General features: G+C 39.0%; 1 protein-coding gene across 1 annotated transcript; it reads left to right on the top strand.

Annotated features, from left to right (window-relative positions):
* The first annotated feature begins 4813 nt into the window (after positions 1–4813).
* On the top strand, positions 4814–11780 carry jam2b (junctional adhesion molecule 2b). The gene is made up of 10 exons (XM_083922055.1): positions 4814–4882; positions 7619–7684; positions 8353–8463; positions 8633–8782; positions 9305–9486; positions 9575–9683; positions 9782–9889; positions 11124–11142; positions 11232–11277; positions 11423–11780. Exons 1-10 carry the CDS (start codon positions 4831–4833, stop codon positions 11459–11461), a joined length of 882 nt encoding a protein of 293 aa, XP_083778181.1. The 5' UTR covers positions 4814–4830; the 3' UTR covers positions 11462–11780.
* The last annotated feature ends 501 nt before the right edge of the window (positions 11781–12281 follow it).

Here is a 12281-nt window from a genome sequence, read left to right as displayed (position 1 = left end):
CAAAGTATGATTGTTTCTAATCTATTTACATTTATTCATAGTTTTATTTCTTGCAAAAGCAGTTATGAATGAGTTATTGTGCTGTGAAAAAATAAGAAATAACGAATGATTTGTACGTGGTATGATGAGATAAACACAGTGTTGATAATTAACTTTACTCTTTAAGGACGTGACAAAGCTCAAAGATCAAATCACCGCAGTCAGATACGATCAGTCATCACAGCCATTAAGTAATTAAAATGTTGCTGAGAATAAACACAAAATCATCAGCGTTAAGCTTATTTCTACGACACGATGAAAAGACAAGAAGAAATCTGTTTTTTGGAGAACAATGTTAATCTCTTACCTGCTAGACTCAGCGAGAGTAATACCAGCGTCTTCATTTCGACCTGTGACCTTGACTAAATCTGTATTTAGGATTGTAAACTGTTATTTACTGTCAATTGCGCCCTGTACCCGTGAATTATTACCACCTGTTCATATGCTCTGTGTTTGGTTTCTAGCACACCTGATCTTTATGAACAACATAAGTCCAACCCCTTTTATGTCTACTTTCTTTCAGTAAGTCATAAAACAGGACCTTCCTCTTACCTTATCTTGTTAAAAGCACTTATTTTTTCTCTCTGGTTTCCTCTTGGCAAGTAGTCCATCATAATTAAGGGGGTAGAAAGTTCACATTGTCATCCAATGATGCTGTATACAGCCAGGAAAGTAAATAATCATAACTGATAAAGAACTGTGTCTCAAGACAGATCAGAACAACAGTCGCCGTTGACTCTCAATACAGAGATATTAAAGTTAATCTTTTATTATTTTATTTTATTTTACACTGCATATGTATCTATTTTAGATGTTAAACATGTGTTCAGAATGATGATTAATGATTCTTTAACTGATATTGAGTCATTAAAAGGTTGACTGGAGACCAAAATAAAACTGGCCCCTTATGTAAAAGCAACAAAGGATATAAGTGAAAACAATACACAATTTAGACATTTTAATAAACAAACTACCCACAAAGTGGAGGCTTTACCTCTAAAAGAAGATGCCTAAAAGAACGTTTAGTGCTGAATTAGTTGGTGTGTAATTCTCAACAACAATTCTTTACAACCTTCAAGTTACTGGACTCTGACCTGCTGAATTACAGCAAATAATTAACCTTATTTAAGTGTTACCGTCATCGATCCATTGATTAAGGGCCGAACTAGACAAGCATGTTGCTTCTTCATACTCCTTTCTCCTTCACACAGGGAAATGTTCATTTAGGTTGCTTATTGCTGTTGGCGTCATTGACCATTATTATTTGTAGTTTCAGAAATTAATACACCGGGTCTTTTCCTCACCTCACTTTCTTTGGGGCGTTACATTTTTTTGTCTGTCACTTCTAAAACATATGCTTTAGAATTGTAAACACCGTGTGAATCCCTGACTATTTGCCTTTAAAAAAAAATGTCTTTATTTAAGGAATATGTAAACCCTGTATTCGGCAGGTGGCAGGTACGAATTATATTTCCCAATAGGCTATGTATGTATTTTATGTTCAAAATAAAGTATATTTAATTTAATTAATTTCTGACAACATATTTTCTGTCCCTCTTGGGTGCCACAAAATGCTGCTATAAATAAATTATGAAAAAGGAAATACTGTGGCCAGGAGATGCACTTTAAACTCATGTTCACTAGACACATAAACCATAAATATTAATGGTTTTAGTGTGCGTCAATGTATTTCTTCACATCGCCTGTCTTAACAGGGTTCGCTGAATCAGAATGACTATTTATTTCCTCTAGTATTTTAGTTTTGTTGATCCTGAGATCATGCAGCCCGTGTGCATTTAATGTAAACCTGGGAAGTTGTTCTGAGCTGCTGTCTATGGCTGTGATTGGCTGGTAGGGTGGTGAGATATGTGGCTGCTGCTTTTTTTGGTATACCTTTTTCACAGCAGATATTTTTACATCTCACTACAGGAAATGTAGTGTAAAGAAAAGTGTAATTATTAAGTAATTAATTAATTATTAAAAGACGTTTTTCATTTTGTTGCAGAGCGCTTGTAATGTGCACACTGGCTCAAAGACGTGGCTTACTGCATTACCAGTGTGACACCCCTGGTCCATGGGAGTTAGCCCGCGACTCACTCATTCACCTGCTCACCTGTTTCCAATTTCTCTCATCAGCCCTGCAGTATAGGCTGTATAACCGGTCCTTTTCCACTCACTCCCTGCTTGATCGATTCCATGATGCTTGTGGCTTTACCATCCAGCCATCTGAACCTGTATCTGATTCTGTTCCTTAACCTGCTCACCATGTGCACGCTCTCCGATTGGTTTGACTGTTTGCAATGCTTTGCCTCGTGTGTGTGTGTGTCTACATTTGAATCACTCTCGCTATTGTTGCTAGTGCATGTGCAAGCAAGTACATCTAATTAAAGACACCTCAAGATGGGGAGGTAGCCACATTTCCTGCCATTAAATCTTAAAGTGAAAGTTATTGTTAAAGTCTGTAGGTTGAGTTTCCCCTTTATTTTTTTAGAACACACTTTATTATTACTAATTATACTCCATTTTGCATTAGTCTCACCATTTAAAAAAAGAAAAACACTATAGGGGCTTTATGCGATATACAGAGTCTGGGCTGTGTTTGCCTGCACACAGCTGTCACTGCTTATGTCAAACAGTGCTGACAGTGCTTACAGTGTTAATGGCAGTTAGCTCACCCTCACCGGGGTGACCAGGAGGGGGCATGGGGGTGGTGCTTGAACTAACTTTGCTGTTGTCAGAGTGTCAGTACTTAATGTTTGTTTGGTCCACATAAAGATCATTATCTGAGAGATATTGTAACCTGTGCTTATTCCCTGCTCCTCACATACCGACAAAACATGTGATTACGTTATATATTCGAACAAAAACTTTCCCTAATAAGCAGTCTCTGCTTACTGTAGGTCTAGACTTCAAAACTACTTGGTAAGGTTTAGGAAAACATTGTGGGTTAAAATAAGTATGTCTTTTGTGTAATTGAGTTTGAGGATTGTTGCTGTCAGTTAAAAGCCTGGGGCGTGTCATTCAGAAGCTAGAGGATGCCAAAAATGTTTCATATCAACATTTCTCTCGTTTGCACAACTGAATAATGACAATATTTCTTTCTGGCGACCAGGCTGGTGTGGAACGTGTTTGCTTGAAGTGAACAGCGTGTGGTGAGCTGTGATGTTATGGATATGTGTGTGTTACTGTGTAGCCTGCTCACAGCAGAGCAGCTGGGATCGTTCATAGTGAACAGGTGCTGCAGCAGAGATTTTGTGACTTTGTATTTCTCTCTTGCGCGTATGCACACATGTCTGCATGTGTGTGTCTTTGAGTGTGCACATGGCCACAAATGTAAGCATGTGTGCATATTAACCAGAATGAGCGACAATGAGCTGTTGTGTGGCTGCTGGTGGTGAGAAACCTAATAGCCAAGGACACAGTAGCTCAGCCAGCAGCTGTCCCATCTCTGCACCTCCTATTACACACACACACAACTCTTAACCATGGTGATTTTAATCTGTAAGAGTCAGATGGACAATTACATGGTTTAAAGAAATAATGTCAAGGTAGAGGTAGTTAAGATTAAAGGGAGACTATTTATCTGTTCCTAACCAGCCGACTAAAACCGATCGTGTATTTTATTTGTAAAACCTCGAAAGTAACTTTAACTGTTAGATAAGTGTAGAAAAAAATCATTATATTTGATTGTGAAGTGTATAAAGTATAAAGTAGCATAAGTGAAAATACTCATGTGAAGTATAGGTAAGTACCGTAAAAACTACTTTGGAACATGCAATAACTGAATTTCTTTTATGGAGGCAGCACAAACAAGTTGTAAACACACAAACTGCTTTAATGCAGTTTTCGTACGTATAACAACGAAAAGTAATGCACGCTAATTTGTGTGTATTCCATGTTTTGAAAGCATGAGGTGTATTATTCCACAGTGAATTTCTGCGTAAGGAGGAAGGATGGGGTGGAGGATGGGTCCCAAAACACAGGACTTTCACCCGGGCAAGCAACACAACATTGACATGTAATCTTCAAGTTATGAAACAGTTGCTTATTTACATCCAGCAGTTACAGAGCAACATGATCCTTCATTTGTGGCTGAGTGTCTTTGGCCATCTGGTGAATGTACTTAAGTCCAGTCTCTCCCCTAGCTCTGTTATAGGTTAGGCTCTTCAGCTGCTAAATGTTCACTCTTCAATGTTAGCGTTTTTTGTTGTTTAGCGTGAACCAGAACAGTAAAGTAGCTAAAGAATTAGTCGAAACTTAATCAATCCTAATCGTCATCATAGAGCTCCGTAAAGCCAAGGGCAGCTGCAGATTCTGTTAATTCTCTCAAGGTTCATCACTATGAGTGACATGATTTTACATTTTCAAATTGTCATTTGATGGCTGCAATGTGACTACTTTCTCTGCAATGGCGCTCTGCTCGCACCACAGGAACCACAATGCAAATCAATCTTTGACATTTTTAAGCTTTCTAATGTCAAATACGCTGATTTAAAGGACATAACAGATGGGTTTGGTGTTACTGTATGGTCAAAGAGCAGACCACTGTCACAATACAAAAGCTCATGTTTCCCCCGCTTGCTGTGCCTGCAGAGAGGGCAGTGCTCTCCCTGATGAAAGGACAGCCCCCCCCCCCCCCCCCCCCATGCGCGTGCTCCTCGTCAGTTGTCCAAGATACGCGAGAGTGCGCACGTGTTGCAGATGAAACTTGAAGAAGCTGCAGAGAGTTGGGAGTAAAACTAATGTCATCCAGACTCCAGCGAACAACCCGAGACCTCATTGTGTCTTAACATGAACACCATGAAGATGTTGGTGCTGCCTCTTCTCATCACTTTACTGCACAGTGAGTTTCTTTTTCTGGTTTTAGAAACTTTATTAAGCAATTTGCTAAAGTGAAAATAGAAAGAGAGGCTGGAATAAAGTAATAGATCCATTGCTAGAAGTTTCGGAGGATGCAGTGCAGGCTGTTCAACAAAGCATGTGTCGGCCAATGTTAGTGGACATGTTAAGAGCTTCTGGTAGTCTGTATTTCCACAACCTGTGCTATGTTTTTAATAGGATGCTCTTCTTATATTCTCCAACATTTTCACAACATATTCTGTTGTCTGAGTCTTGAGAAGTTTTTGTTTAATTAATTTAGGAGGAAATGGTAAAGTTTCTAAAGGTGTTCATGGAAGAAACAGAATAAATGTAAATCCTTCACCAAAGGAGATAGTTAGGGAGTGCAAAAAAAGTTATTGGTGTAGGGAGAGAGGGTTCAACCTAGTGTTTCACTTAGCCCTCCACAGTGTTTAACATTTTATTTGCTGCTCTTTAAGGAAAAAACTGCAATACCCTCACCCCAATACTTCTTAACCATTAAAAAGGGTGCAACGCATAAAGAAGTTAAGATTGTGTACCATGAAAGGTAAAAAAATAAAATAAATAAAGGATAAAAAACAAAAAGATCCTTCCTTTTCTGACTTCCTTTCTCACTATTACTTTGTGTACAGTCCCTCGGAATTGCAGGATAACGATGTGATTTTTGAATAATTGACTAATGAAAGCAAAGTGGTTTGATTTAAGAGATGTTTTCTTTAAGCGATGCATATTTGGCCTTGTGCAACAGATGAGCTGAGATTAATGTTGTGATACCTCAGCCGACTGATTGTTTTTTGATTTATATTTTATTGATCATTAGTTTGTATAATTGAATTTAGGCATGTTAAGAGGAGGAGATGTGATGTGTTCAGGGACTGCATCAGAGGTTGAGATTGTGCAGGGAGTGGTTGGGCTTCGTGTTTACATCGAACCCTCTCTGATGCCGTTTGAACACAAGATCTACAGGCTGATGAAACGCATTTCGTAGCCCCACGGAGGAGTCTGAGATCCCAAAGTTTCAGCTCGGAGATAGCCCTGACCGACCCTGTTCTTGACTGGATCTAGAAAAATGCATTTGAAGTCGCTGTGGGATTTCTGAGGGGCAGAGACTGCTTTCCAAACAACATGCTTTACTGTTGATAATTGCAGCTCTGGCGTTTGTTTTTGATCTTTCTTGTATTTACTCATGAGGACCATATTTCCTCAGAGAGATTAAAAGATTGAAATCCTTATCCTGAGTCAGGACAAGGCTGTTGAAGAAATGTTTTCATCAGTGTCCAGTCAATTGTAACGACGTGGCTTGATTGGTAATACTGAATTAAAAATAGATTTTAAGAACTCTCTGGTTTTAAAACATAAACAATAATATAGATTAATTCTGTACAAAACATCAATGATGCAACACGTTCCTCATACCTACACAACAGCCTAGGTTTACCAATGACTTCCAAAACGATATATGGATGTTTTATGTAACATTGTGAAATGGTCGCAGTTTTAAATATGTGCTTGTTTGAAACTAAACCACTTGGTTAGGTTTAGGAAAAGATCATGCGTTGGCTTAAAATGAGTCACGAACATAACTACGTCAAGGGCTCAACATCTGTAACAAAGTTATTTAACTTAAAAAAAAAAATCAACTTTGAGTCTTCTGGGGTAAAACCCTGTGTTTATTTGACCCTTCCACCACCCGGACCTCCTCCAAACACGTACTTTGGTGCTCTTACGCCATATCGCCTTACTTCCTTCTTTGCTCCCGCCATAATTACTACAGCCATAAGGAGTCGCTGCCTAACAACAAACTAAAATATAGGTCTAATAAGGTGCTTTCACAATCGTTTGCAGTGCATCTTAGAAAACATTGCACGTGTGTTCAAATATGTTTTGAACACTATGGGTTGAGATTAGTTAATGCGCCGAGATTCAGGTCTACTGTTAAAATCCGGTTTAGGTTAGTATGAGAGTCAGGGTTAAAGGTTCAGTGTGTGTGTGTGTGTGTGTGTGTGTGTATGTGTGTGTGTGTGGGATCTCTAAAAGAGGTTATCAGGTCGGGATAAAGCAGCCTGTCAGTCATCCATCACCTGCATTCCTACACGCCACCGCTCCTGGCACCACCAGGATGTAGCTACACACTCTATACGAGTGTGTGTGAGTGTGTGTTTACATCCAGAGAAGATGATATGCACATATTCTGTGTGCTCGGCTATGTGGGAGACATTTAGTCGGATACTGAATTGATGATGCTAATCTTGAAACTGTGGTTAAGGTCATCGGTGCTGCCGAGCTGTGTGTGAAGCATCCATGTTGCAGCAAAAACAACAACAAAAAAATGCTTAAAAGCTTTTTTAAATTGAACTTCTTTAAAGTCTATACTTACAAACATTATGTAAGTCTGGACAGTTTGGATTTAAACTGCAACCTGCCTGGTTGAGAGAGTCGTACAATTCTAGTTTTGATAATTCTAGTCTCTATACGGTGTGAACTCATGACTGGTGTGTGTAGGCTGCAGCTCATTTCCATGTTCTTTTTATCCTGTTTACAAATCTGTCTGTGTTTCTGGTCTCTCTGTTGCACTGCAGTCCAAAAAGCCCCAACATGTTGGATCTATAGATATATTTAGCATGTCGAATGCAGCGAGATGTAATTCTTGTTCTAGTCAGTAATGTGAGGAGACTGTTGTGCGATTTACAACAACTGACTGATCCTCTCACCCCTGCAGGTCCCGTCTGCCTGTCGGTGACAGTAAGCAGCAGTAAACCCAAGGTGGAGGTCCACGAGCACACAGGTGAGACTGTGCAGTGATGTTTTTATGAGTTTTTAATTTTTAGTTCATATTTTGAAATATAATTTGTGTCTTTAAAACAACTTTAAGCAACACAATTGTCTAATGTGATTGTCTAAGTTTTCTTTTTTCCTGTTATATTTATTCATTGATTAAAGAACAACTTAACAACCATTTACTTTGAAGATCCCAACATATTTTCACATTTAGTTTGCCACATGGTAGGTAAATTATATAAATGTGAATATTTAGGAACAATTTGACAGCAAAATGAGACAGAAAGTGAAATATTACATCTGATATCTGCTTTTCTGTTTTGCTTGTCATTTCAAAACAAATCAGTCAAATTAACAGACAAACCAATAGAAATCAGGTTTATAGAAGTACACCATAAATTTCCCATTATTTGAGAATATCAGAATCAACACGCATTTCAGAATATTTTCTCAGAAAATCAACAAAGATAAACGGAAAACAGCAGGAATCTCATTTCAAAGTACAAAATGTGGAGGAATGAATACAGGAAATGATTGAAAACAGCAGAACTGTCCTTTAAATCTTTTCAGCACATCAAGTACTTAATACTAATCACTTTTTTTAATGAGCACATAGTTGTGACAACAGAGTCGATTTTGCTATTATATTTGCTATTATATTTTCTGTCCTTCCAGATGCTGTGCTCACCTGTGAGTTCAAGACGGAGAAAGACCAGAACCCTCGAATCGAGTGGAAGAAGAAAGGAAAGGGGGTGACATTTGTGTACTTCAATCACAAATTCACTGGTGAGTCTCGACAGACCTTAACTGCATGCATTCCTTTGACTGCATTGAACTGAAATAGCTGATATTTTGCTGTCTTTTCATTACATCCCCGTTCCATAATTACTTTTGATGAATCATTTTTTTTAAAGCACTTAGTTAAGCTTTGTCCATTCGTCACCATCCACTATAGGGTCTTATGCAGGACGGGCAAAGATGGAGGGAGCAACGCTGACGATACACTCTGTTACTCAGAAAGACTCGGGGGAATACCGCTGTGAGGTGACTGCCAGCGAGGACCACGTCAATCTCGGAGAAGCTTCTGTCACGCTCAATGTGCTCGGTATGACAGGAAGCCTCGAAGTGTTTTGTGAATATGTAAATATGCATATATCAGGGTGAATGTATTCACTGTGAGACAAATGGACATTAAACGTATGTCATTTACTTGGTTTTCTCCAGGAAAGCATGTTGGACATTAAATGTTGCCTTAAAGTAATAGCTATGTTGAAGTTAGAGCATCTTAGCTGTAATGTGGCATTTTTTTTGTGTGAAAGTGAGCAGGAATTAGTTACAAGACATGCAGTCTGTGAGCGGGACTGAGAGAAAAAGTAACAATTACAAATCTGTCTGCCACTTCAGCCACGCGGACGGTGCCTTGTCTTTATCAGTGCACAGTTAGGCTGTGAATATTTCATAGATTCTAACTTGCACAAAGAGGGAGTTGATTCAGTCCAGTTAAATCGGTTCTTTGATGCACAAATTAACCACTAGACCCTTATACACCCACCAAACAACCAAATATATCAACAGAAGTCATATTTTAATCGTTTGTAGTGTTTTCTCACTCTCTCTGCCTCCTTAGTGCCCCCTCACATCCCCTCCTGCGATGTCCCGAGCTCTGTATTTGTTGGCTCAGGACTGGAGCTTCTCTGTAAGGACAAACTCAGTGTGCCTCCTGCCACCTACCGCTGGTACAAAGACAACAAGGCTCTGACGACCACAGAAGATACTCCATACAATGTTGACACAAACAAGGGCACACTGGTGAGTGGGCTGCACACTTATGCACCCAGGAGTATATAAACACAGACTGTCTGCAACTCAACTCCCACTTTGTCTTTTTCTGGAGCAGAAGTTTAAGAGTGTGTCCAAAATAGACGCAGGGATGTACCGATGCGAGTCCTCTAACAGTGTAGGGGCGCCCAAGAGCTGTGTGGCCCAACAACTGAAAGTCATTGAATGTAAGTGCTTTTTGGAACCAATCCTCTTTTAAAGTTGACTTGTCTTCTCATCCCACTCATCAAAGACTGAGGAAATTCTCTTTATCCTCTCCCTCTAGATCCTGTGAATATGACAATTTTAATAGCAGGTGCTTCAGGTCTTCTGACACTCGTCCTCCTCTGCTGCATCTGTGTGTGTATCTGCCGACGGCAAGGCTGCTGCAGGAGTGAGTAGTGAGACCAGGCATAGGAATTATGGTTTGGAGGACAACATTTTCCAAATCGGGCCACTCATCCACAGACACTCCAGCAACACCAATCCACCTTAGCTCTAATACCAACACATGCAGTTTCAATTAGTCATAAGCCTTGAAATCCAGTGTTACAGACTCACCCTGGCCATGCTCTGTATTGCATATGTATAGTCAATATGATTATAGACGACATAAGGTCAGGTTAGTAATTTCACAACAGAAGAGAAAAAGAGAAAATGCTATTTTCAAATAAGACTGATGAAACAATCAAAAAACCCTCCAATGAATGATTTGAGAAAAGTAAAATCATTAACATTAATTGAAGAAATGATTGCACTGCACATTTGTGTCCTGCACACTGACCGGACCGCACCGTTTTCACAATAACTGTGAAGAGTGGCGCATCAGATGAAGTTGAAATGTGTTTTAATGGTGACAATAATGTATCTGTTAATACATATAACTTGAATTGTTAGTGATTCAATTGTTGTACTTTACGTTACCATTGACTTTTGCATGGGCCCGCCCTTGGCTTTGGGATGGGGTCACTTAATTTGACCCTCTTCATGACGATGAAACCTAACAGAAAAAAACCTGGCAGGTCATTTTATAAACCTGTTTTTTGCGAAAGCATAATCATGAATCTCAATCTCTCTTCTATGGCACTGATCATTCATTTATTGGTGACTGTGGTTGCAAGAAAACGTGTGCTAACCTACAGTTTGACAGTGGAAGTATTCCGATCCCTTACTTAAGTAAAACTCTATCAAAATGTAAATGTGCTCCATTGCAAATAAAGGTCTTACATTCACAATGTTACGCAAATAAAAGTACAAAATGCACTCAATATTTTTATAGGAGCAATCGACTAAATAATGACCGGCCGGTGAAGTTTCCCCTCAGCTTTATGGAGTGTTTTAGTTCCTCATTGTTTTGGTTCAGTCTAACTGCTCTTATTAGCCTTGTTTTCAGTGAAAACGCTCTGACAAATTACCTGCTCAGCATCAAACAGCACACAAAGTGAAGCATGCAGCAGTTAGACAGATATTTGCTTCAGGAGAGTTAAAAGAATGAATATCGGACAGGTGGACAGAAACACAAGTCTTAATGCACACGTGAATAATGAACAGATAAAGAGATGAATGTACAACTTCTTTGGCAAGTGTGATATCAGTTGTTAACTTTTCTTTTTTGTTTCTTTGAACAGAGAACAAGAAAACAAAATGGTAAGACTTTCCCTCTTGTTTTGCCTATTAGCTGTGTCTAATTGGCTGGTAATGAGCTCAGACTGAAGTGCCACCCTTTTGTCTTTCAGCGCCAAGTCCTACAACCCTCCTCCACCCCCTCCTCCCATTCACAATGTGAGTGATCAGAGGGATTGTTATCAAGTCACGGCTTGTTTTGCTCGCCGGGTTGCCATTAAATTCTGTTGATGAATTGCTGATAATGCCGGTCACTATCTAATTAAAGGACATGATTTATTGTATGTCTCTCTGCTCTCTACAGATCAAGCACTACAAACAAACTCACTCCTTCATGATCTGAAAGTCAGAAGTGTGAAGTTACTCGAGCGTCGACGTGCTTCCGGACGGCTGCTCGCTGCTTCCTGGGATCGAAAGATCTTCAGACATTAAGCGAAAACAAAGAGTAAACAAGATTTTGCAAAAAAACTGTTGCTTCCTAAACACTGGCATTTATGTGTTGAGAGTTTTGAATAGAGTTCATAGATTCATCTTTACTACAAACTTAAAGCACTGTACATTCAGGGTTTAACTCAAATGTGTTTCATGATCATGTGTTTCTTGTGTGTCAAACCACTCCTCAGACTTTCAGGGCCAAACTCGTCCCTTCAGTTTAAGTTTAAGCTCTCTGACGCCACCTATAGGCAAGTAACTGTTCTTCATCCACACTAATTATGAAATACTGTATAGACTGTATCCTTCTTGTTGCCTTTCATTTATATTTAGATGAAGAGGATTTTTTTTTATCTTTGACATTTTTATATATTATATATATATTTTTAAAAACATGTTTGTGTCAATCTCGTATTTGTTTAATCTTTGGTTGTATAAATTATAATATACAAATAATATGTACAAACGAACAGGTGTCTGCAAACACTGAACGGTGCTTTGGAAACTTAAAATCTTTGATATTATTTTGATGAGTCTATCTCTTGTTCAATAAACAAATATGAAACAAAAATAGCACACTGGAGTTTATTGTCTTATTTGTGGTACAGAGCAGGCAGAGTGAGCCGGAGGCGTAATGGGGATTTGATCAATGTCGTTAAACTCAGCGTGTGTTCAAAGCATTTATACACATTTAAACAACCAGCCACAAGAGTACATTATTTTTAATTTGT

The sequence above is a fragment of the Echiichthys vipera genome (genome assembly GCF_963691815.1).
Source record: "Echiichthys vipera genome assembly, chromosome: 10".
NCBI classification, from domain to species: Eukaryota; Metazoa; Chordata; class Actinopteri; order Perciformes; family Trachinidae; genus Echiichthys; species Echiichthys vipera.
This window is presented reverse-complemented; position numbering and strand designations above follow the sequence as displayed.